The 27813-nt window shown below is 40.4% G+C and overlaps 1 protein-coding gene across 3 annotated transcripts in view; it reads right to left on the bottom strand.

Annotated features, from left to right (window-relative positions):
• Positions 1–5800: 5800 nt before the first annotated feature.
• Positions 5801–27813, bottom strand: part of LOC122550574 (high affinity choline transporter 1-like) — a 61654-nt gene continuing 39641 nt past the window's right edge. For all 3 annotated transcript variants that reach the window (XM_043691510.1, XM_043691511.1, XM_043691512.1), the window contains 3 exons: positions 20235–20388; positions 13543–13760; positions 5801–7847 (listed from right to left, as the gene is read on the bottom strand). In XM_043691510.1, coding sequence (XP_043547445.1) covers positions 7347–7847; positions 13543–13760; positions 20235–20388 — 873 coding nt within the window. In that variant the 3' untranslated portion in view covers positions 5801–7346. The remainder of the gene's footprint in view (positions 7848–13542; positions 13761–20234; positions 20389–27813) is intronic.

Here is a 27813-nt window from a genome sequence, read left to right as displayed (position 1 = left end):
ACTGATTAGGAATGATCAGCTATGATTATATTGAATGGCGGTGCAGGCTCAAAGGGCTGAATGGCCTACTCCTGCACCTATTGTTTATTGTCTATTGTCATGCTGCAGCTGCACAAAACTCTGGTGCGGCTGCATTTGGAGTATTGCATACATGTCTAGTCACCATATTATAGGGAGGATGTAGAAGTTTGGAAAGGGTGCAGAGGAGATATACCAGAATGTTGCCTGGTATGGAGGGAAGGTCTAATGAGGAAAGACTGAGGGACTTGAGGCTGTTTTCGTTAGAGAGAAGGATGAGAGGTGACTTAATTAAGACATGTGATATAATCAGACAGTTAGATAGGGTAGTGAGAGCCTTTTTCCTCGGATGGAGATGATTGGCACAAGGAGATAGCTTTAAAAAGAGCGGTGATATAAGACAGATGTCAGAGATAGTTTCTTTACTCAGAGAGTTGTAGGGGCATAGAACGCCCTGCCTGCAACTATAGTAGACACGCTAAATTTAAGGGCATTTAAATGGTCATTGGATAAACATATGGATGAAAATTGAATAGTGTAGGATAGATGGGCTTCAGATTGGTTCCACAGGTTGATGCAACATCGAGGGCTGAATGACCTGTACTGCGTAGTAATGATCTATGCTCTATTTTCTATCTGAGTTGGAGCTACTGGAACATGAGGCTCCCTGACCCAAGGATGGGTCCTTGGACCGGGAAATCTTCTATAGTATCTCAGTAAGCCATCCTGTTCGGCCTGGTCCCTTGGCACCTCTGAGTTTTAATTTTTCACTTAACTCTCAACTTTGAGGCACTCTCTCATTCTTTGAACTGCCTCAAGGTGACCCACCTCTCTCTGAGTTTGTAAAATTGCTGATTCTGTGATTGCTGAGGCAACACTAAGAGCTCACTTTTCATTAGCTGGTGACTCGTGAAGTGACCGAGCAGAAGGCTGCCTCTGTTAAAATTGCTGACCTGGCCCCACTTCTGTTTGGGATCTGATAGCTGGTGGTGAAATTTTGTCCACTAACTAGAAATTCAGAGCAGATTACTCCTGTTCTTAAACAAAGACTCATCTTAAATTTCCTAGAATTAATTCTTCTATAATTAATTCTTCATAACATTTATCTAAATAATTCTTTAACTCTGCTATCATTCTTTCCACCATTAACTAATTTTGTACTGATTTCTCATTCTTTTACTACCTCCTATGAGCTTTAATCAAAAATGCTAACACCCTGTTGCTTCTTGAAGTCCTTAAATTGTTCATTCCTCCCTGAGTATGTGGATGATAACTTCCACCTAAGCTTAAATCAAGACTCAGCCCAGTCACTAAGGTATACAAACCAGGTGTTCAATGATTGTGCTTTAGAACTAAACTGAAAGATTCAGCTAACCACTAAGACCGGTTATAATAGGATGCAATTGCCCTAGCTACCGATACCTGAATCTTGATCTATTCACTTATCTAGTGCAATAGACCAGATCTCCTCCCCAAAATATTTTAAGGAGATAGCCTTGGCCTTATCCTTTATATTTATTTAAAGGCAGATGTGATTCAATTGGTCCACCACTAAACTTTAATCAAACCACATTTTATTCTTACACCATAGTTACAATACAAAAACAAGAAGAATGGCACTCAGATCTGTAGGCACTCAAATGAAAGACAGTGTCAGGCTGAAACTGGAATCCCAATCAGACTCCCACATTCAGATATGAATTAACAAATGGAATCCAAGCTTTTTTATCTTTCAAACAGTATCTAGGTGATGCTCTCTTGGGCCATGCAAAGTCATAATGTCGCAATGTGGAGCATCCAGCACACTTGGATCATTTTTCGAGATAGTGGGTAGAATAAAATATCCAAACAAATCCAAACAGACACATTATCTTGAAAAAGTATCAGTACAATTCTTTCAGAAGTAATTAGACTGTATTCCCCATATGTATATAAACATACACATACTACCATTCCATTGTTGACACAGGAAGGATAGGTGAGCGGATCATCCTCAATCCACTTTTAAGAAATAAGGTTAGCTTTTAAAAGTTATTTACCACCTGATTACAGGCAAGGAATGAAAGGGAGGACTGATGATATAAACCCAAAGAAGTCAACCCAAGGATTTCTTGATATTGAACATTTTCATTTGTGCTGGCTGTTCTAAAGTAAATGGTGGGAGTTGTCGGATGGGAGATGTGGTACGGTGAAATGATAAGGAGCTACTGCAGGCTAAGAGGAGTGTGGCAGTGTCAGGAGGAGCATTCTTATAAGAAGCTAAGATTAGAAATAATAATATTTATTGATGGCTGCTGTTAACCGAACTAAGTTCTGTAAGTTCTGAGATGAGGCTTAGAAAAGTCTTAGATTGGTATTAGACTCTTTTTACACAAATTAGTGATTTTCATTTTCTTAAATTAAGTCTCTCAAGGATCTAAATTTGTCCCCCTTCTAATTTTATCCATTTACTACCTCTTAGTGTCATTAATCTACGAACAGAGCACAATTTTCCTCATGTATATAACATCTATCTTCCAACATTTGTCTTGACCACTCCAGTATTTCTAAATTGTCAGATTGTTTGTCCAGCCACTGGTACTGGATGAGCACTTTTTTTTCTCTCACTTAAGTATTTCTCACTAAAGGATTGTGCTTCATTCTCTGTTAAATTTTGTTCCTTAGCTATTCAATTTACCCTTCTCCCTGGCAATTGTCTTGGGCTGAACAAATTCGGTTGTCACATTTGACCCTAAATCTGAACTTCTAACTACTATTCTGTAACATCATCAAGACAGCTCCATAAATCACTGCATAGTATCCCCCAGTGTTGTCACGGTTTCAGCTCAGTTGTTACTGGGCTTTCTTTCATGTTGTTATAAAGTTGTAGACATGTACTGTGCCTTTAAAGGAGCTGAAACCTCTGGCTGGCAGAGTGTGCTGAAAAATTTTAAAATTAAACATTTGATTGTGAAACAAATAGCTGTAGTTGCGTTGCCATGGTACACAACAAATTCAAATTCGGCCAATCAGTTTATATTATGCCCCAGATACCAAACTCCAGTCGAGTTTGAATTTTATTGTTTTGGATGACATGAAACCAATGAGCTGGTCTGATGTTTTGGGGTGTATAAAATTGGGTATTTTGAACAGTTGGTGAGAACAGCAAAGAGCAGCCAAGCACTAAAAGACTGCCAGCAGAAAGGTATCTGTTCATAAGAAAATTGTGCAGCGGAAGACCGAAGATGGCCTAGAGGACACTACAGAGGAAGTTTGACATCCGAAGACGACAATTGGTTTTGAAAATTGATTTGCCGTAAATTTAAGAGGGAATTTATTGGATCAGTATTGTAGACTGGAAGGTCAAAATTGGTTTAAGAGGAAGGAGTTGTAAATAGTTGTCGTTTAATGTTCTCTTTCAGATTTAAAGAATAAAATTGCTAATTTTTTCTTTAAATATAGATTTTTGGGATAGTTCTTTGCCACTTGAAATTTAAAAGATAACGAGGCGAGGTGAGTTTATATTAGCAGAAGGGTTTATCCCGTGTCGTAATGATGTCTTGCTTAACTCCAGATTTGATGGAGAAAGTGAGGTCTGCAGATGCTGGAGATCAAAGTTGAAACTTTATTGCTGGAACAGCACAGCAGGCCAGGAGATAACGAGGCGAGGTGAGTTTATATTAGCAGAAGGGTTTATCCCGTGTCATAATGATGTCTTGCTTAACTCCAGATTTGATCCCAAAATCCTCCCACATTCTTTAAACTTAATGTCATCTAAAATTCTGTTGTCCATGTTCTAACTTCTTTTTTGTTTGCTGACCTACATTGAGGGTTTACTTGCACAGAAGTTAATGTTAAAAATCTCATACTACCTCATATGACCCTTTCCTAACTCTAATTTTCCACACCCTCCAATATACCTGGCCTCGTCAAAATTCCTGATTTTTAATTGCTCTACCAATGCTGGTTATGTCTTTAGTTAGTTTGCATTTCCTTCCCGAACTTCTCTTTCCTCTTTCATGATATTCCTAAAATCCTATGTTTTTGAAGTCTTTGGTCATCTGTCCCAATACTTCTTGCTGTAGCACTATCTCAAAGCAGTGTTATAACACTTCTGTGAAGCACTTTGGGAATCTTCATTAACTTAGATAAATACATGGTTTTTTTTGAGACCTTTGCCTGGAATGCCTGAGCATAATCAGAAGCCAATCTGGACATAGGACATTGCCCTTGAACTAGGCCCTTTTTGTCTCCAGTTTTCTATTTGGAAAGCAGATGCAATATAGTTTAACATATCCCGTTGAATATTGCATCTATATTTACATGCATCTTGGACACCAGATATAATTCCAAGTTTTGGCTTTCTATTGCCATAGACTCCAGATTTTTTACATAAAGGTTTTCAATGCCCTGATGATTCCGGCTTTTGCCCGAAATATCGATTTTACTGCTCCTTGGATGCTGCCTGAACTGCTGTGCTTTTCCAGCACCACTATTCCAGAATCTGGTTTCCAGCATCTGCAGTCATTGTTTTTACCTGGGTGGCAATTAATGTCTATATAGTGATCAGCTTTTGGCCCAGATAATCATTCCTGGGTTGGATGTTCACACATGGGGTATTTCTCAGCTTTGCAACCCTGACCTAGATAGAAGTGTCCTGGAAGGTCAGATTTTCTTTCTGGGTCATAGAATTCCTGACAAGTGGAGACAGGTGACCCCAGAATGAGACCAGAGGTTGCTTGATGAAGGCTGGATACAAGGCCTACCTCTGTACTTTTCTAAAAAATTAACGAAGGTAAAGGAACCCCTCCTAGCCCTCATCCTTTACACTTTTTTTAGCACTCCTGAAAACCCATCTATGCCAATCACATCCCATCTCAAACCCTCAATGCCCCACCCATCTCAACAGCCTGCTACACTCTTATGCAACCCTCTGTTCCTATATCCATGCCCCCCACCCCATGCATCTGATGCATCTTATGCTTTCTACTCTCCTTCTATATCTGTATACGTCCCCTATACTCCTCATTGCTGGTCCCTCATAACCTCTGTCACTCTATACAAATCTACATATGCCACTATAACCTGTATAGCAATCTACTAACCCCTCGGGTTCCCCTGTAGTTCCTATGCCAACTTATATCTCTAATCATCCCTGTGCCTCTTTATAGTTCCTTTCTGTGCCAATTCACCTAGATTCCACCATGGACAAATTGCAGGAGGCTCACTGACCTAAAACAAAGTTACAGATCTGATTAAGCACATCATTACAAAAACCTAAGGGCACCTTATCTCCACCAAAGGGCTTACTTCTTCCAAATGTGTCCCAGAACTAGATCCATAGTGGTACATTAACTCTCCAAAACAGTGCCTTAGCTATCTAAATGAACTCAGAATGTTCAGAACTCCTGTTAACTGGTACATTCAGGCATTTACCTCGCCTTACCAAATTGCTGCAGGTGTAGAGGCAGCTGATGATTTATATGACCAGCCACTTTTTGAAACTGCAAAAGCTTGCACCAAGAACCAGCTCTATTCTACATGCCTTCCTACCCAAAGGAAGCAAAAAAAGCAAGAATTTGAGTAAGCCTTAAACTAAGCCTTAACCAAACTTGCCACCACAAGGAGCCATAGACAATGCCCTGTGAGCGAGATGCTGAGATCCAGAAATGTATTATTTATCTCTTATTCAGTGTTACAATGCAGAGATCAAACCCCTCTGTTAATTAATCCAAACACCCGGAAAAGCTCACCTTGCCTCATAATCTGTTAAAATATGAGTGATAGATAACTCCTAAATTCCACTCTTTAAAGAAAGATAACAATTTATTTTCTTAACTCTAATAGTGAACACTAAACAACAACTATTCACAAATCCAAACTCCCTTTTTATTAACTAGTCACCATCTGACCCCAACTCTATTAAAATAAAGCTGTTCCAATAACACACTTATTAAATTCACTTAATTTCAAGACCACACTGTCTCAGTCTTCTCCACTCTCTTCAATCGTCTGGTTGCTGATATCTCTGTGTCGTCTTCTTTCTTTTTTATTGTGAGTATGTTTTACATGCAAAGGTACCTTTGATAGAGTGTCTTCTAATTTCTTTGAGAGCAAATGTTAGATGGGCAGTTAGGTCTACAGCTGTTGCTCGCTGTTCACCGGCAGTTGCACTCCCTCTAATTTTCAAAATACTGGGTTTGTATACCGCCCATGACACATTAAATTCTTATCATTAGATTGGTTTTCAGGCATCAAAACAATAAAATTCTGATTCCATTGGCTTCTAGTATCCTGGAATTAATTTAAACTAATTGGTTAAGTTTGAACTGTTGTCAAAACAACAACCAAAACTCAGGTATCCATTTAACAGCCAATTGTTACATTTGTAACAGCCCAACCTTTAGCTGGCAGCTGTGGCTATACATTAAATTCAGAAAAGCACTTTCTAGCCTAAAGTGACCTTACATGCTTTCGACTTTGCAACAATATTATTTATGTCTTATTCAGGTCTAGTGTCATGGGCCCGTTGAGATGAAAATATCCTCTATTTATATATGCATGTGAGTGTGTTGTTGGGAGAATATGGAACACACATGGTGCTGTCTGCTTTATCTGACATTCTTCCTTGTAAACAATTCAATTAAGGAGATTTCTGCTGAGAAACCCATTGATTTGACAGAGAGGAAAAATTCTGAAGTGACAATTTAAAATAAATAAGGAGTATAATCAATACTGTCCAGTGAATCTTTTTACACATTTCCTTAATACGTTTGGGGTCATTTTGACTTTTGTATCCATGAATACAGTCTAAATCTGTTCCAATTGTTTCTTAATGAAGTCAGAATTAGTTCCATATGTTTACAACTGATGCTTATGTGACTTGAATTATTATGGGTTAGAAAATCTATGCTCGGTTTAACATGAATATTTTGAAATAGTATGCAGGACAAGCAGAAGTTAATACCCTCTAATTCCCAAAGTAATATAGATCTCCACCTTATATTCTGATCAGAAGGTCAATGATCCAGTATTTGTACATGGCTAGAGACAAAAACCTCTGTCTCTCTATAATAACAATTTTTAAAATCATATTTCAATATAAAGTGGTTGTAGTTATTGTAAATATCTGAAAAAAATGTCAATTTCTTCAGCTTCTATCTTTTCATCATAACTTCAATGGAAGAGCATCTGAAATCCTGTTTCCACACAATGGGGATTGGAAGCCACTCAAGTGACTAAGAGAGGCACATTATAAATTCTCAACAGTTTTACTGAAAATGATGATTTAAAGAACTTATGAACATTAAAATAGCAATTGTCACATGTGGTTCTTGTCATACTCCAGTTCATGATTGTTGCAATCTCAAAGTAATCTGCTCTTCTGATGTTGTAGGCAATTCCTGAATTTTATCAATAATTTTAAAAATATCATATTTTATAGGTAGAAGCTTTCTCCTAAATACAAATGAGGCCAGATGTGAGAACATGATAGTTGAAGTTAAGGACAGCAACATTGTGAGAGTTTTAAATGGAAAGAGTTGCTGATAGGTGCCATTCTCAAAGGAAATGCCTGGATATTGAATTAGAGGTGGAATTTGAAGGAATGGCTCGCCAGCTAATAGTCTCAAGGTTAACCCAACAAAATATCCTGCAGCTGATCCATATGTATTTGTGTTTGGAATGAAGAGGACGCAGACAAATTGTGGAAACAATATGGCATACACTAATTCTGAACTCAGGAACCATAGACCATAAATCGAGTTTGTTAGAAGAGCCAATGTTGTAGCTGCAGCTCCAAATAGAACCACTGCGGTTCGCATAACCCATATCACCTCCTTCTCAGCAGCCTGTAGATTAAATAATTTGCTTGATTAGTAAACTATGACAACATTTTGTTCTTATCATTTAATTTCAGTATGCTGAGTATGATTCATGGCAATTAGTCTTCGTTTCTCAGCCACAGAATGCTTCCCTGCAGGGAAGGCAAATGAGAAGGAGCCATCAATCTGTATCTCCCTGTGGCCAGTGTAAGCATTGTAGTGACAGCTTCCTGTTATTTCAGTAAAGGAACATTGTACATGATAACAGCTAAGAATAAAAGAAAATGAGCTCAAATAGGGGTAACACAATTAGAATAATCATATAACATGTTAGAATTAGATCTTTCTACTACACAATATTAGATTAGATTAGATTACTTTAGATTAGATTACTTACAGTGTGGAAACAGGCCCTTTGGCCCAACAAGTCCACACTGCCCCGCCAAAGCGCAACCCACCCATACATTTACCCCTTACCTAACATTACGGGCAATTTAGCATGGCCAATTCACCTGACCTGCACATCTTTGGACTGTGGGAGGAAACCGGAGCACCCGGAGGAAACCCACGCAGACACGGGGAGAACGTGCAAACTCCACACAGTCAGTCGCCTGAGGCGGGAATTGAACCCGGGTCTCTGTGCCACCGTGCCGCCCATATTATATTTACTCTTAGAACATGGGCAGCACCAGAAAGTCTATGCTTATTACTGCTCATTCCTAATTAACTTTGAAAACAGGGAGCCAATAGCCTAATGGTATTATCACTGGATTATTAATCCAGACACTCAGGCAATGTTCTGGAGGCCTGGGGGCCAAATCTCATCATGGCAGGTGGTGGAACATGGACTCAAGAAAAATCTGGAATTAAGACTCTAATGATGATTATGAACAGAGCACAGCTGAGAAGCAACTGAGGAGGATTCTGGGAGGAGGCAGTTCAGTCATCAGCGACTGCCTAGGAACAAACAAAAGGGAGGCAAGCTCTGGCAGAGTGGCCATTTTGAGATGGGCTGCTTTGTCGTTGAAGTGTCGCTACAGGTTTAAGTGTGGGTCTTGGTGAGGTAAGGATAAGGTAAGATTCTGTCCTTTGTCTTACCATAAAAGAGTAGAGATGGGAGTTAGGGCAGTGGTGTGCTCTTTCTGCCAAATGTGGGAGAAAAGGGAGCAGTCTGGTGTTCCTGATGATTATGTCTGCAGGAGATGTGACTGGCTGCAGCTCCTCACAGGTTGCATTGTTGAGTTGGAGATGCAGTTAAACACTGAGGGGCATATGGAGGGATAGAGAGAGTGATAGGCACTATTTACAGTGATGTGGCCACACTGCAGTCAGGTAGATAGGTAACCGCAAGGAGAGGTAAGCAGGTAGTGCAGGAATCCCTTGTGGCTATTTTCCCCTCCAACAGGTATACTGTTTTGGATACTGTTGGGGGGATAGCCCGTCAAGGGAGTTTAACAGCAGCAGGCATGCCTTTCGACCAGGACTGGTTCTGCTGTAGGGCAGGGTCAGGCAAGATCCAAGCAAATGCTAGTAGCAGGGGACTCGCTAGTCAGGACAAAGTCAAGTATTTCTGTAGCTGCAATTGACACTGCAGAATGGTGTGTTGGCTCCCTGGTGCCAGGGTCAAGGATGTCTCTAAGTGGTTGCATGAAGTTCTTAAGGGGGAGGGTGAGCAGTCAGATGTTGTTGTATGTATTGGTACCAATAATATAGGAAGGAAAAAAGGGATGAGGTCCTCAAGAGTGATTATAGGGATTTAGGTAGAATTTTAAAAGGCAGGGTCTCAAGGGTATTAATTTCTAGATTACTTCTGGTACCATGTGTTAGCAAGAGTAGGGAACAGGAGGATTTGGCAGATGAATAATTGGTCTGAGAGTTGGTGGGGGGAGCAGGGATTCAGCAACTTGGATTATTGGGATCTCTTCTGGGGCAGGACGGGTTGCATCTGAACTGGATGTGTACCATTATCCTGACGGGGATATTTGCTAGAGACCTTGGGAGGATTTAAACTAGTGTGGCGGGGGGATGGGATCCAAAGAAATAGTGAGACAAAAGAGAAAGTTGAGGACAGTGCAGAGATTAATGATAGCAAGTTAAATAGTAAAGGCAGTTTGGTAATCCGAGTACTAGACAGGCAAGCAAGGGTATGACAGGAAGCAAGGAAAGTCTGAGTTAAACTGCATTTATTTCAATACAGTCAAAGAGGTCTGACAGGTAAGGCAAATTAACTTGGGACATAGATAGGTACATGGGACTGAGATTTTATAACTATTACAGAAACATGATTAAGGGAAGGACAGGACTGGCAGTTCAATGTTGCAGGGTACAGATGCAATAGGAAAGATAGAAGAGGAGGCAAGAAAGGACGGGGAATTGCATTTTTGATTAGAGAAAATACAAGAGAAGACATTCTTGAGGATTTGTTCACTGGGTCTATATGGGTAGAATTGAGAAATAAAATGGGGGAGATTACTTTGATAGCATTGTACTATAGGCCCCCTAAAAGTCAGCAGGAGATTGAGGAGCAAAAATGTAAGGAGATCATAGACAGCACTAAAGATAATAGAGTTTTAATAATAAGAGATTTTAACTTTCCTGACATTGATTGGGACTGCCATATGTTAATGGCATAGATGGAGAGAGTTAGATGGCATAGATGTGTTCAGAAAGAACTTTTCATACAGTGTGTAGATGGCCTTACTCAAGAAGAGGAAAAAACTTGACCTCCTGTGGGAATACTGCAGAGTATGTGACAGAAGTGGGGGGGAGGGTACTTTGGGACCAATGACAATAATTCCATTAGTTTTAAAAAGCTATGATAAAGGATATATCTGGTCCACAAGTTAAAGTTGTAAATTGGGATAGTCCAATTTTGATGATCTTAGCAAAGAATTTTCAAAACTTGATTAGGGGTGGCAGTTTGCAGGCAAAGGGGCGTCTGGTAAATGGGAGGCTTTCAAAAGTGAGTTAATGAGGGTTCAGGGTCAGCATGTTCCTGTTAGAGTGAAAGGTAACTCTGGCAGGGGTTGGGGATCCTGGATTGCTAGAGTCATTGAGGCCCTGGTCTTGAAAATGAAGGTGGCATATAACATATATAGGCAGGTGGGATCAAGTGAATTTTCTGAGGAGCAGAGAGGGTGTCGGAGTCCACTTAAGAAAGAAATTAGGAGGGCTAAAAGAGGATATGCAATGGCATTGGAAGATAAGGTAAAGGAGAATCCAAAGAGATTCTACATGTACATTAAGGATAAAAGAATAATTCAGGTAAGAATAGGGCTTTTTAAAGATCAACAAGGTCATCTACTTGCGGAGCCACAGAGATGGCTGAGATTCTAAATGAACATTTCTCATCAGTACTTACGGTCAGGAAAGATATGGATACTAGGGAACATGGGGAAATAGATAGTGATGTCTTGAAGAGTGTCCACATTACAGAAGAGGAGGTGCTGTAGGTCTTAAAACACATTAAGATAGATAAATCCCAGGGATTGAATGAAGTGTGTCCCAGGACTTAGTGGGAGGCTCGTGAGGAAATTGTGGGACCACTAGCGGACATATTTGTATCATCAACAGCCATGGCTGAAGTGCCTGAAGATTGGAAAGTGGCTAATGTTGTACCATTACTTTAGAAAGGCTGCAATGAAATTCCTGGGAACTACAGGCCTGTGACTCTTAAATTTGTGGTCGGTAAGTTGTTAGAGGGGATCCTGAGAGTCAGGATCTACAAGCAATTGGAGAGGCAAGGACCCATTTGGGATAGTCAGTATGGCTTTGTGCTGGGAAAATCGTGTCTCACAAATTTGCTTGCGTTCTTTGAAGGGTGACCAAGAATGTAGGTGAAGGCAGTGTGGTAGGCATTGTTTACATGGACTTTATCAAGGCCATTGACACGGAATCGCATGGTAGTTTATTGAGTAAGGTTAAATCTCACCTAGGGATCTAGGGACAGCTAGCCAACTGAGTACAAAATTGGCTTGATGGTAGAAAACACAACAGTGCTGGCAGGGTGTTGTGTTTCAGAATGGAAGCTGTGACCATTGATGTGCCATAGGGAACGGCGTTGGGTCCAATGTTTAAAGGTGAGAATTGGAACGTATTGCTCCTACATTTTCCTCTAAATGGTATATGTTGGAACTGTACTTTCCCCACTTCCTTCATATATGCCCCCATTTCTCTGTTGTAGATATACCTAGAAGGAGCTGTCCCGTATCTACTGTGGCCAGATCCTGTTATATTTTGATAAAATCTGCCTACCCCCAATACAAAAATGTCTTTTGCAGGCCGTCTTTTCCCTTGTCCAGAACAATTTTGAACTGTACTATATTGTAGTCACTATTGCTAATTAAAGTTAAATTAATTAAATATTTAAGTTAAAGTACTTGAATTCAGATGAGAGTTTGTAATGTTCTCCAAACCCTTTGTATTCAATGCCTCACTGGGGCACAGTTAGTATCCAGTGATGCTCTGGATTCCAGTTCAGATATATCAAGCACTCAGCATCATATTTTCAGTCAGACTGAGTAATTAGTAATTAGTTTTCAGAAAAATAATGTTGTCAGGTTCTATGACAATTGCTCTGAGTTGTGGTTCATTTGTGCATTGAGTTGTGCACTTGAGTCAGGAATGTTGTGAATTCAAGTTGCACTCCAAAGAGATTAAATTCTAGGCTGCAAGTCCAGTACTACTCAGTGCAGCACCCCTTTAGTACTGTCAGAGGCCCTGCCTTTTCAGATTGGATGTTAAAATCTGCCATATCAGGTAATTTTAATACTCCAATGACACTGTATTAAAGAAGAGTTGAGGAAAGGAGTTATCCCGTTATCTTGAGCAATATGTTCAATGTGTAGAAGTGATTCCTTGGTCATCATTATTTTGCTATTTATTGGAGTGTGTTGCACGTAAATCGACTCCCACATTTCTCACATTACAATAGTGACTACACTTCAAAAGATTTTCATCGGCAATAAAATGCTGGGACAGTTTGTGGCTGTGAAACGCATGATTTAAATGCAAATCTTTCCTTTTTCTCACTGCATACACCACACCAACCCCAAAAAGATTTTTTAAAAGCCTTCAGATATTGCTAGGATTCACTTCAGTGATGCACAGTATGACAGGTTAACCAAGGTGGGGGCAAAGGGTGTAGCTAATGGGTGTCATGGAATAATTACCCTTCTTTTCTATAGCTTATATTAAGTATAACGTTATGATCATGAAAGCTATGTGCAACTTTTCTAATTAATTGCCAATTTGCTTTTTATGAAGATGAGTATTTTTAAGAAGTACATTTGCCACCCCTTCCAGACAAATTCCTTTACACATGTCGTAGTTAACAAAAGTCGTTTCCAATAATTGCTGGTGCAATACACAATTACAATCTTCTCAGAACTATATACCTGAACAGAATGTAGGAGTCAGCAACCTAAATCCAAAGTTGTTCTGCTATTTCTGATACTGACATTGATATGTTTTACCTTTCTATTAGCATAATCTTTCCAGATAAGTGAAGCAGAAATCTTACATTTTGATTTTCATAACAATGGTTACTTATGCAAAAGTATGCCAAATAGCACTTGTGTAGAACATGGGTCTGCTGTATCAGATTTTCTGTTCATTACATTGTCAGCCCATTATGTTCCAACCAATGCCCCTTATGAGTGTTGTTGTAATAAGTAACCTCTATTGTCTATTCATTTTCTAAATAGTTCAAACTGATGCTCACCTTTTTCCTAATAATAGTCTTGTAAATATTACGTGCAAACATTGAACTTGCTGATAAAAGTGATGAATCTGCTGATGACATAACTGCTGCTGCAATGGCACCAATTCCCAATATGGAAATGTAAAAAGGGCACAGATATTGAAGGACAATTGGTAATATCATGCTAGCTTCCTGTCTTTCATTTGGAGTTGGCAAACCATAGCTTGTCTGATTCCAATCTGGAAGAAATTAGATATTTGCATTTAAAACAGTTTCTATCAGTTACCTCATGTGATATCATGAGACCTGAAAATAATGAATTTTACTTCACTTGTACAAAAACGCCAATGCACTATGTTTTAAGGGTAGGAAGAGGTTTTGTTCAGGATTATCACGCATTATAGGGTGTTGTGGTTCTGTTCGCCGAGCTGGAAGTTTTTGTTGCAAACGTTTAACTGACAACCGGAAGCGGCAGGGACAGACCACTATAAACACCGGAGGAAAAATCAAAGAAGCGCCTTGCAGGAGGCTCCCAAGCACTGATGATGTTGCCTAGCCAGGGGACGAAACGTTTGCAACAAAAACTTCCAGCTCGGCGAACAGAACCACAACAACGAGCACCCGAGCTACAAATCTTCGCACAAACTTTGAGCATTATAGGGTAGTATTTAATAAAGGCCTGTCAAATGTAAGCTCCACTATTTAACTTGGCAGATTGGGCTTTCCCCAGGAATATGGACTTTAGATGTTCAAGTTCCATCTGTTCAGCTGCTGGCCAATCTGAGAGCAGCAGTCTTAGATTGATGGCTCCATTGGGAGAGACATTGTCTGCTGCCAGTATCACATGGAACCAGGCACAGGTGAATAATGATGGGAAGGGGTTCATACGTGGGGTCACCAGGGATGGGAATGGTTGGCATCAAGGTCAGACAGATGGCTTCACCAGGGCCCAACTCCTTTACAATCCCTGATTCATTGAGTAGACACAAAGGATCCTTTCTGGAAGCCAGCAAGCAAACCTGACAGAGTTTACTTTTTTAGCATCCGACCCTGTGAGTGACTTGCAGCCTTTGGATGAATGCCAATGGCAGCAAGATCATACCCTTAAGTGGGCAACAATTATCAGCATGGAAGCTGCTTCCATAGGCCTTTCTACCTTGGGCATAATTGGGCAGTAAGAGAAATAGGTTAGGATCTCCACCTGCTATTGTCCAACATTATTAAATGTTCTCTTTCTGTTAAAATGATCAAAAATTGTTTCTAGCCTTATATCATGGGTCTGGATCAGAGACAACTCTGGTCTCCAGCATCTGCAGTCCTCACTTTCTCCTAGAAGAGTGTAGGCAATTTAAGATTGAGGTGAGAGGTTCCTTCACTTAAAGTAGTGAATCTTTGGAATTCTCTACCCAATTGAGCCTCTACTGCTCCATGTATAAGATAGAGATCAAGCATCTCTACCCACTCCATCAAGAATATGCAGGCCCTGGGCCTTCCCCTCCCACTCTTTCAAGGACAAGCAGGTCCTGGGCCTCCTCCACCGCCAAATCCATTACCACCTGATGCCTGGAGGAGGAATGCCTCATATTCCGCCTTGGCAACCACACGGGATAAATGTGGATTTCAACAGCTTCCTCATTTCCCCTTCCCCCACATTACCCCAGTCCCAAGCCTTCAACTCGGCACCGGCCTCTGGACCCATCCATCACTGTCCCCTCTGACCTGTCACCTTCTCCCTCACCTTCATCCACCTATCACTTTCCCAGCTGCCCTCCACCACCCCACCCCCTCTCCCATTTATCTCTCAGCCCCGGCCCATAAGCCTCATTCCTGGTGAAGGGCTTATGCCCGAAACGTCGATTCTCCTGCTCCTCAGATGCTGCCTGACTGGCTGTGCTTTTCCAGCACCGCACTCTGGCCTATACTCTTCCCCTATCTAAACTTACCAACCAGAGAAATCATCCATTTGACATCCACCCCATCAAGCCCACATTTTGAAAGTTTCAAATGAGACCACGTCTCATTCTTCAAAACTCTGAGACCCAAATTTCTCAATCTCTCCTCATAAGACAAATGCTTCATCCAGTAATTAGTCAGGCAAACATTTGTGCACTTCTTTGGTAATTATGTTCTTTTTCAGATACAGAAACCAAAAATGTACACAATACTCCAGATGTGATCTTACCAAGGCTCAATGCAATTGCAACAAACCAACATTACATCTGTACTCAAATCCCCCTGTGGTGAAGGCCAACACACCATTTGTCTGACTTACTGATTGTTGCTTCTATATGCTAGCTTTTTACTGACCCATGAATAAAGACACCCACATCCTTTTGGATTTAAAAATAAATGTATTTTTTGAATGAGTATTTACATGCTTCCTACAAAAGTTGTGAATATCGTAAATTCACTAGAGATGGATTGGCAGCCGCCTTCTTCAGCTTTCAGCCCAATTCAATTACAGCTTGGGAGGTGGGCCAAACATCTATAGTTCAGCAGCAAAGCTAATAAATTAGGTGTGGGGGGAGGGGGGGAGCAGGGGATAAGGAGATTATTTCATATAATGAATCCCTAAGATTTCCTTGCCCATTACACTTGCCCCTGAGGCATTGTGACTTGATCCTGGCACAACTGTTATATTTAAGGGTGAATACTGCTTATCTTCACTAAATCACAGGTTTGACTACATATTTTGGTCACATCAATTCACTTCCATGAGACTTCAAGGAAAATTTAAACAGTGACAGTTTGAAGAGCTGCAAATTTGTAAACCTCACCCACAGCAAAGAATGAACTGGATAGCATTGCCTTCAACACAAAGGTTTCACTTCCTGCAATGATGAAGTTAGATCTTGTGATCAAAGGGGAATAACTGAAGACAATGGCAAAATTAAAGGAAGAGAACTATTCACAATCATCCCTACCCCACACAATTCTTGTTTGTGTATGAGCGAAGGCTTCAGGATTCCTTTCATACTACACAAAGGAAATTATGATGACCACATGCCAGCCTCTATACACAGATGTGTAGTCTGGCCAAACAATTCAATTAAAGTGGCACTCTTTTATGAAATTGGACAAAATTTAACTTGAGTGTTACAAAGGCTCATCATTCACTATGAAATCTACTGGCACCTGCACTAACTCCATATCTGTAGGCCCTGATACTGTTCCTAATTGGCAGCAGGGATTCTGTCAGTGGTACTCCCAGCACTCCCGAGATGATTTAATTCCTGCATTGCTCTAACTCAGGTGTATATTCTGCCCGTGAGAGCTGACAACTGTTCACAGACCAACAGGTGTATGAACCGGCATCCATTTTGTGATGACCATGATAAGGCTAGAGTCAAGAAGTAGCATGAAAGGATCATGGGTTTCTAAGAGTTCAGAAGCAATAAATGGGATCCAGATTTTACTCAGAACCAATTGAATTTCCTAAATAGAAAATGATTCCATATCTTAGATGTTCAAATGACTATCACCAGAAAGAGCAAAGCCTTTACATCAGAAGAAGGTTTGTAGGGACTTTGCAATTATTTTACAATGCGGTTGTCCAGTCTCAGGTCTATACAGGAAGGATAGTTAAAGATTTGCTTGACCAAAATTCACCTTTACATGTAATAAGTGCACTTTATTTTGAATGCAAAAATGGGCATTCCCCAAAAGTTATGGAGTTTTAGACAGAAAGCTCTGTAAACCTGGCATCCCTGCATGCTTTGGAATTTAAACTCCTTAGTATACAGCTTTAAGTTTTGACATGTTCTAAACCTGAAATTCAGCCTGATTGATAATATTGGTCTCTAATCTGGTGGGGAACACTCTGGAGCAGGACATTGGACCAGGAAGGCTTGAATGCCAATTCTGGGGAGAAAGACACAGGTCCAAGTTCTGAAGTCTAACCAACGCTTTCAACGCTGGGTGGAATATGATCCTCAATTTAACCTGACTGCGAGAGAAATCCAGAAGTAGATGAATAGAGATACATTCTACTTAATTAAAACAATGATCTATCGTTATATCTCCCTAACATATCATGCTTGCAACAATGCTAAACTGAAATTCTCCTCAGCAAGACATCTTACATGCAATGAGGTAAAAACAATGACTGCAGATGCTGGAAACCAGATTCTGGATCAGTGGTGCTGGAAGAGCACAACAATTCAGGCAGCATCCGACGAGCAGCAAAATCTACGTTTCGGGCAAAAGCCCTTCATCAGGCTTTTGCCCGAAACGTCGATTTTGCTGCTCGTCGGATGCTGCCTGAATTGCTGTGCTCTTCCAGCACCACTGATCCAGAATCTTACATGCAATGCTGTCTGGACAGACAAATACAGCATTTCAGTTGGTTCTGCTACTGGCACTTGGCCCACCTTCAAAATTTCCATTGATTAAAGATGAACTAATCGAATGGTTCCTACTAGCCTCTGAAAATAATGAGTTACTTGTAACCTGATTTCAAGCAATTGAAGATAAGAAAGCTGTCTTCTTTCAAATCCATTCTTATGATCTCAAAGGACTGAACTCTACCCTTATAAAATTAACTGCCTATATAACTACTATAGATAGCTCAGACTAGCTTAGAGGATCCATAATACCCAAATGAACAGGTGATGGTAACAGTTATTTCCTTAACACCCCTTTTTCAGATTTTTGAATTTTTCTGATACTGACCTGGAAACAAGCTCACCCTTGCTATCTCCCTCCAGCTGGCTCTGGTTACTTCCTTCAGGTTTCTCCCATGCAGCCCCAACAATCACTTACAGAGCTATTTCCTCTTTGAGGATCACATGATGTACATCAGAACAAAAGAATGGATTAAGCACTTGAACCTTCCAGCATGTTAGACAATCCATACTTTAGAACACCTTCCAACTTACAAACAAGAGAAACAATTCATGAAAGTATAGAATAGTCTGGAACTGCCTTCCATGAATTGATGGGAATGAAATTATATGTCTTGGATCCTGAAAATTCTTATGCTGTTGTTAAAATGGTCTTCAGAAACTTAGAATTGCTTGGTAATAATTTGTTATAGTTCAACACACTGACTGAAGTTAAATGAAATTAAATTGTTTGTTTATCCTTCAGGAAGCTGCCATATTTAGAGGTACTACAGACTTAAATTCTCTCCTCCGAGTCCAGTAGACCATTAGTGGAGGAAGAAGAGCAAAAGGATGGCTATTTACTTATAGGTGATGGTCTTCAATGGACTTGTGCCTTTGACTCATCAGCCATTATGGAAAAGGTTGACCTTTATTTAAAGTGATAGTCTCAGCTATGCATTGAAGTGGTAGATGGCACGGGGCTGGGTAACACTAGACACACGGACACTTAAGATGTCCACTGGACCACAATATGCAGAGAGACACAGATACTGCCTGGGGCCACCAGAATGCCAGCACAATGCACTCACAACCTAGTTGACTAGTTTAAGGTGGGTGGGGGAGAGAATATACATAAGTAGCATATACTGGGTGGCACGGCAGCTCAGTGGTTAGCACTGCTGCCTCACAGCACCAGGTTTGATTCCAACCTTGGATGACTGTCTGTGTGGAGTTTGCACATTCTCCCCGTGTCTGCGTGGGTTTCCTCTGGGTGCTCCGGTTTTCTCCAAGAGTCCAAAGATGCACAGGCCAGGTGAATTGGCCATTCTAAATTGCCCATAGTGTTAGATGCATTAGTCAGAGGGAAATGTGTTTGGGTGGGTTACTCTTTGGAGGGTCAGTGTGGACTTGTTGGGCCAAAGGGCCTGTTTGCACACTGTAGGGAATCTAATCTACTGCCCACTGAGGTGTCTGGGTCCAGCCAACACTTTTGATAGAAATGCTAACTGTTTGATACGGACTCAATACAAAGTGCTAATAGCCAGGACTGCAATAATCATCCTTCTCAGGAAGAGTGATTAGTACCCATTACTGCAGTAATGGACTTTCATCCAGACAATGAAACTGACAATGTCTGCACTGAAACTGACAATGACCGTGCTGAAATGAACAAAGGCAGCGCTGGAACTGACAATGACTGCATCGAAACTATCAACGATTCTGCAAAGTTTACAACAAACGAACTACGTGTACAAGATGATTAGGGGTTTAGATAGGGTTGACCGTGAGAACCTTTTTCCACGTATGGAGTCAGCTATTACGAGGGGGCATAGCTTTAAATTAAGGGGTGGTAGGTATAGGACAGATGTTAGGGGTAGGTTCTTTACTCAGCGAGTCGTGAGTTCATGGAATGCCCTGCCAGTAGCAGTGGTGGACTCTCCCTCTTTATGGGCATTTAAGCGGGCATTGGATAGGCATATGGAGGATAGTGGGCTAGTGTAGGTTAGGTGGGCTTGGATCGGTGCAACATCGAGGGCCGAAGGGCCTGTACTGCACTGTATTCTTCTATGTTCTATGTTCTATGTACGTTACAGAGACAATAACCTCATCACTGACTGATTATATCACAAAATGTATGAAAGTATCTTGACATCTGCTCTGGGTTGAGAAAAGACTCGCAGCTGACCACTGTGCTGATGGTGTCTTTCTTTCCCCAGAGCTCTGGTATTTCCTTGTACAATCAACTCTCTCGTTGAACCCTGACTCTTACTCCGAGGCTGGTGATTTTCCCCACAACAGCACCATCATAATTCATATCTTGTGCAGATACTTATATATCTTATGCCAGTACTTATATAACTATATAATATCATGGATTATATTTCATACCTGTAGAAACTGCAACGGCACCAATAATGATGGAAGGTAAAGATAAAATGAAGCAGAGAACACCAGCAACATAAGAAGTTTTTTGTGCTTGAGAAACTGATGAAGCAGCAAGAACTCTCTGAAAATACACTTGCCAAGGAATGCCTCCTAGACTCTGAAAGAAATTGAAGACAAGCTCACATTTTAGAACAAATTAAAGACAATGAGGAATTCAATTATTTAGCAATTATTATGTCTCAAACAAGACAATTACCAATGAGCAAATTTAAATTCCAGATGAACTGACAAATGTAACAACGCCATCTCTTCTCTGTCAATGTTTTGTATAAATGCTTTATACCCCTGATTGTTACATACTAATATATAAGTTAGGAGCAGGAGTAGGCCATTTGGCTCTTTGATCCCGCTCTGTCATTCAGTAAAATCATGAATGATCTGATTATGGCCTGAACACATTGTTTGCCATTGTAACATATTTTAGCTCAAAAGTTTGAACATTTTCAATTATGGAATGTGGAGAAGACCTTCAATACAAATATTTGATTTGTACAGACAGTTATGGAGCAGGCCAGACCCTCTCAAAGTATTTCAAGAAACCTTAACTTTGCTAGTTGTTTTAAGCAGGTGATTAGTGGATATTCCAGGACTGATGAAGCTGATCAAACAACTTAGTTTTAAACAAAACAAAATTTATTTACAAGATTACTGAATGAAACACAAACTAAAAAGAACAGAACATAGATTAACTTAACTTATCTGAAAACCCAACAGAGTAGCCCAACTTAATGATACGGTTCCAAATACTTGTGACAATCCCCTTTAAAAAGCCACTGGCAAAAAAAGATAAAATCAACACAGGGTCTTACAGGAGAGAGAGAGATGGCAGAGAGAAATTCAGTATGGAATTTCTTCCATGTAGCTGTTTCTTGGACCAGCTTAAACTTTGGAATTTGGTAAGCAGTTACAAGAAAATGTTCTGATTCAGTATGTGGATGTACCTACAAGAGACAGTACAAAACTTGACCTGCTTCTGCGAAATAAGGCAGGGCAGGTGACTGAGGTGTCAGTGGGGGAGCACTTTGGGGCCAGTGACCATAATTCTATTTGTTTTAAAATAGTGATGGTAGGATCTAAAATTTGAATTTAGGCTGTTGTCAAAGCAAAAAGTGTATGTAGATTTTTATTAACCACAAAATGGCTTTTCGATTTAAAATAACACAACAAAATGGCTGCAAGTAATGAGTTGACTCTGTGAATTTGAACTGATGCTTTGCTAATTTGGTTGTATTTAGAGATAAAACAATGGAGTTTTCATAATATGAATCATAAGATAGTGATTTGGTGCTCGAACTAACCTTGAACTGATACCATGACATGACGATTTATGGAATTAAGACCCCTTTCCCAGGGAATATCATTGGATTAGCCTGCTGTCAATCATGTCACCTTATTACATTTGATTGGTCTTTTTTTTGTAATTAAGGCTGTACTGTCTCTTAAAAAAACATAAGTAATGTGTAATTTTCAAATGTAATTGTGCCATTTCTCCACAAAATACAAAAGCTTTCAACCTCTGCGTTGCTGGACAAATCTGCGCCAGGCTGCCTTAATTTATTAAACTGGTAACCTTGCTTTTAACCGACCGTACTCCTGGTGATTCTTTTGACCGATCTCCAAACAAGAGACCCCTTTGGAGGGGTCTAGTTCTTCAATAGAAAAAGATAGACCATATCTAAAAGTTGGAGCTCTAAATTGGAGGAAGGCTAATTTAAATGGTATTAGGCAAGAACTTTCAAAAGCTCATTGGGCACAGATGTTCGCAGGTAAAGGGACACCTGGAAAATGGAAAGCCTTCAGAAATGAGATAATGAGAATCCAGAGACAGTATATTCCTGTTAGGGTAAAAAGGAAAGACTGGGAGGGATAGGGAGTGCTGGAAGATTAAAGATTTTGAGGGTTTGGTTAAGAAAAAGAAGGAAGCATATGTCAGGTATAGACAGGATAGATTGAGAATAAAGGCAGTAGGAATATATTTAAGAGGGAAATCAGGAGGGCAAAAAAGGGACATGAGATAGTTTTGGCAAATAGTTTAGGAGAATTTAAAGGGCTTTTACAAATACATCAAGGACAAAAGGATAACTAGGGAGAGAATAGGGCACCTCAAAGATCAGTAAGGCAGTCTTTGTGTGGAGCTGCAGGAGATAGGGGAGATACTAAATGAGTATTTTGCATCGGTGTTTACTGTGGAAAAGGACATGTAAGATATAGAATGTGTGGAAATAGATGTTGACATCTTGAAAAATGTCCATATTACAGAGGATGAAATGCTGGATGTCTTGAAATGCATTAAAGTGGATAAATCCCCAGGACCTGATCAGGTGTACCCTAGAACTCTGTGGGAAGCTAGTGAAGTGATTGCTGGGCCTCTTACTGAAATACTTCTTTCACCGATAGTCACAGGTGAGGTGCCAGAAGACTGGAAGTTGGCTAATGTCATGCCACTGTTTAGGAAAGGTGATAAGGACAAGCCAGGGAACTACAGACCGGTGAGCCTGACGTCGGTGGTGCATAAGTTGTTGGAGGGAATCCTGAGGAATAGAATGTACATGTATTTGGAAAGGTAGGGACTGATTAGGGATAGTCAGCATGGCTTTGTGCATGGGAAAATGTGTCTCACAAACTTGAATGAGTTTTTTGAAGAAGTAACAAAGAGGATTGATGAGGGTAGAGCAGTGGATGTGATCTCTGTGGACTTCAGTAAGGCGTTTGACAAGAACTAGAGGGAATAGGTTTAGAGCAAGGTTACCAGTTTAATAAACCTAAGGGGCAATGTTTTCATGCAGGGGGTGGTACGTGTCTAGAATGAGCTGCCAGAGGAAGTGGTAGAGCCTAGTATAATTGTAACATTTAAAAGGCATCTGGCTGGCTAATTAAACAGGAAGGGTTTGGAGGGATATGGGCTGGGTGCTGGCAGGTGGGACTAGATTGGGTTGGGATATCTGGTCGGTAGGTTCAAGTTGGACTGAAAGGTCTGTTTCCATGTTGCACATCTCTATGACTCTATGACTATGACAAAACCGATTGATTGCTTTCAATGAACAGCCAGACTGCTAAAACTTAATCAAACCAGAGAAAAGCTGAACTAGGAAAACTGGCCACTCCCCTTTCATTGTACAAATTTTTTTTAAACTTGCAAGTGTTTTCTCTGACCAAGCGCAGCAGGTCAGGCAGCATCCAAGGAGCAGGAGAATCGATGTTTCGGGCATAAGCCCTTCTTCAGGAATCCAGCATCTGCAGTCCTCACTTTCTCCTCCCAGTGTTTTCTCTGAGGCAGTATCTGTTTGCTATAATCAAACTGGCCCTTAAACCCTTTAAACTTAGACTTTTCGGAATCACAGTTATGATCTCTCTGAAGAAAAAGCCAAGGTGAGCATAATCTTATTAACGGAGCAGCATCGTCATACCTTCCCCCCTTAAAAAAAAATCGATATCCAAAGATGGCTTTATTTTAAAACCCCTTAATCTTAAATTGTTAGTACTCTCGAACACACATATACGTTGACAATAATCATGCAAATATGAAGTACTATATTTTGATTCAGTCTGTTTTACTCCTGCCACCGAACGCCTCTGTTTCTCATTCAAGTCTTGACAATATGTCAGCAATCATGTTTTCTCATTCTGCCCCTTGCACAATTTTAAAATTGAATGGCTACAACAACAAGCTCCATCTAAACAGTCTGGAATTTTTGTCCTCAAATTTCTCCACAAACTTCAAAGGATTATGATCAGCGTATATATATATGATATATATATGATATATATATATCATTTCAAGTATATTATTGGTGACATAAACATTGAAATGTTGTAATGGCAACAGCAAACTCAAAGTCTCCTTCTCAACTGTCGAATATTTCTGCTGATGACAGTTCAATTTCCTGAGTAAATACCCATGCATCTTCACGTCATCTTCCAGCAAGAGCACAGCACCGATACTCACGTCACTTGCATTGATAGCCACCTTGAATGGCTTTGTGTGATTGGGTGTGGCTAATACGGGGGCAGTGGTTAACACAGCTTTCAGGCTGCCAAATGCCTTCCGACAGTCCGCTGTCCACTGAAACCTCTTGCCTTTCTTTAGCAATTCAGTGAGTGGAGCAGCCACACTGCTAACATTTGGTACAAGTCTCCAATAAAATCCACTCAATCCCTGGAAACGTAGTACTGCTCTTTTTATCGATGCCCTGGGAAACTCCCCAATTACCTTTGTTTTTGCATTCCATGAGGCCATTTGTCCATGTTCAAGAACATGGCCCAGGAAGGTGACTTGGGCTTTGGCAAATTCACTTTTAACCAGGTTTATCACCAAGCCTGCCTTCCAAAGTTGATTGAACAAGTCTGATAAATGTTGCAAATGTTAATTCCATGTGTGACTAACAGTCACTAATATATAGGACACAACTGGGTAATCTGGCAATGATCTTATTGGTTAGTCTTTGAAATGTGGCTGGCGCACTTTTCATACCAAAAGGCATGACTTTAAACTGATACAGTCCATTTGGCGTTTGCAAGCTGAAATGTCTTTGTTCTTTTGGACAAAGGTCCAAACTTCAAGTCCAACTTCAAACTATAAGCTGCTTGTCCCATCTTTTCAACACAGTCTTCCAAGCATAGAATTGGATAGGCATCAGTCTTTGTAAATGTGTTGACTTTGCGATAGTCCATACATAACCATTGGATACCATTTGGTTTTTGCACCATTATTATGGATGAGCTTTAATCACTGTAACTCACTTCAATTATGTCATCTTGGAGGATGTGTTTAATCTCCTTTTAAACCTGTGCCAACATTCGAAGATTATGCCTAGAAGAATATTGCTTAATCAGAACAGCATCTCCTATACCTACATTATGCATATTTAGGTTAGTATTACCCCGCTTATTTCTGCATACCTCCCATGTGATAGTAATAACTCTTTCAGGTCATTTTGATTTTTCTCTGAAAGGTAGCTCAATAATTTATCCCAATTTTTGACAACTTCCTCATTCTCTGAAAGGTAGCTCAATAATTTATCCCAATTTTTGACAACTTCCTCATTGTCCAATTTAATTTGAGGAATGCTCAATTCAGAATCCTCTGAACTTGATTCTCCCCTCTGTGTTGCAACCAACAGCATAACCTCTTTCACTTTCCTTCCCTGTCAAAATACTTTTTGAGCATGTTAACATGACACACTCTGAGATTTCTTTCTGTCTCGAGTCCTTATCAAATAGTTGACCTTACTCAATTTCCTTTCGACTTGATAAAGTCCACTAAACTATGCTTTTAAAGGTTCACCTCTCACTGGAAGTAAAACCTTATCCCTGATAGCAAAATTGTGAGTTTTTGATTTTTTTATTTGCTTCCTGTTTCATTGTATGTTGTGAACTTTTAAATGCTGTCTAGCCAACTCCTCCGCTCTATTTGATCATTCTCTAAAATTTGACTCATAATCCAAATATGTGGTTTCTGAATTCTGACTCTCCAATTTCCCCTTAATCAATTTTAGTGGTCCTCTCACTTCATGCCAAAAACATAATCCCTCATCTTTCAACATCACAGATTAAGAGGATCCTGTATCTCTTAATATTATAACCTCATTACCTGCCACTCCTAGCCTATGCAAGTAAACTCTACATAGTTTAAGAAGATCTAACACTCCTTCCTTAACCAACCTCCGACCAGGTTGTACATTCTGGTGCAGCTTTCTAACCTCCGATGTGCTTTCTGGGCGGCACGGTGGCACAGTGGTTAGCACTGCTGCCTCACAGCGCCAGAGACCCGGGTTCAATTCCCGCCTCAGGCGACTGAGTGGAGTTTGCACATTCTCCCCATGTCTGCGTGGGTTTTCTCCGGGTGCTCAGGTTTCCTCCCACAGTCCAAAGATGTGCAGGTCAGGTGAATTGGCCATGCTAAATTGCCCGTAGTGTTAGGTAAGGGGTAGATGTAGGAGTATGGGTGGGTTGCGCTTCGGCGGGGCGGTGTGGACTTGTTGGGCCGAAGGGCCTATTTCCACACTGTAAGTAATCTAATCTAATCACTCCAACAAAACTGACTGGTTTATCCTGTTTTCCTACATCTGGCTTCCCAGTACTTTTCCTAACCCACCAACATTGTGATTTCATGTGGCCTACTTTATTGCAGTGAAAATACCAGAACTTCTTTTTCCCCTTTAAGGGTTTCCTTTTTACCCTGTTGTAAGTTCGCTCTGTGATCTTCACCGTGATCTACCTTTCCCTTTTCATATAAGGATTTCTCTTTTCCACAACTTCCATCCTTCATGGACTGAAATTGATTTTGGAAGCCAAACTTTAATTTATGAACCAACTCATAATCATCAACCATTTCAGCTGCTAATCTTGCTGTTTTAACTCTCTGCTCTTTCACATGAGTTCTCATTATTTCAGGAAGTGAATTTTTTAACTCCTACCTAAGTGCCAACTTCTGAAGTTAAAACTCCCTTCCTTGCTTCCTTTCCTCTCTGTTTTTCTCTCTCTTCTCGCCCTCCTTCTCTCACTCTTTCTGTCTCTTCTCTCTCTCTTTCCTCTGCTTTTAACCATAATTCAAATTGTTTAATTTCTGTAGCGCTTTTCTTGTCTTTTGCCTCTAACTCACAGTGCTTCATTTTCAATTGAACTTTATCCATCTCAAAAGATCCTGATGGCGTTTCCAGCAAATTTAAATGCTGAGCTATTGCTGCAATTATCTTTCCTTTCCGTATGGAAGGAAGAAGCTCCAACAGTTTGGCCTTATTCACCTTTTGCAAAACCCCCAAAGTCACTTCTTCCATCCCCAGAAAACTCTTGTTGACTGAAAGAGCCATTGGTATCCCAAATACTGTTTTAAACAACTGAATTCAACACCCAGAAAAAAAGACACCATCACCTAACACCACCTTTGAATCCAACAACTCTAATCCCAATTTGGAACTATAGATCAAATCCCATAAAGACTCCCCAGTCTGTTATGGACCAGTCCAGACCCCCTCGAAACATTTTAACAAAGTAGCCCAGACCTTAACTTTGCTAGTTGTTTTAAGAGGTGTAAAGCAGATATTCCAGGAGTGATGTAGATGGTCAAACTAGTTAGTTTAAAACAAAACAGAATTTATTTGCAAGATTACTGAATAAAATACAAACAAAAGAGAACAGAACAACGAATAACTTAACCTAAACAAAAACCCAACAGATCATCCCAACTTAATGATGCTGCAGTCACAGGTGAGGTGCCGGAAGACTGGAGGTTGGCAAACATGGTGCCACTGTTTAAGAAGGATGGTAAAGACAAGCCAGGGAATTATAGACCAGTGAGCCTGACCTCGGTGGTGGGCAAGTTGTTGGAGGGAATCCTGAGGGACAGGATATACACTTATTTGGAAAGGCAAGGACTGATTAGGGATAGTCAACATGGCTTTGTGTGTGGGAAATCATGTCTCACAAACCTGATTGCGTTTTTTGAAGAAGTAACAAAGAAGATTGATAAGGGCAGAACAGTAGATGTGATCTATATGGACTTCAGTAAGGCGTTCGACAAGGT

Source organism: Chiloscyllium plagiosum, chromosome 6 (genome assembly GCF_004010195.1).
Source record: "Chiloscyllium plagiosum isolate BGI_BamShark_2017 chromosome 6, ASM401019v2, whole genome shotgun sequence".
Classification (NCBI taxonomy): Eukaryota; Metazoa; Chordata; class Chondrichthyes; order Orectolobiformes; family Hemiscylliidae; genus Chiloscyllium; species Chiloscyllium plagiosum.
This window is presented reverse-complemented; position numbering and strand designations above follow the sequence as displayed.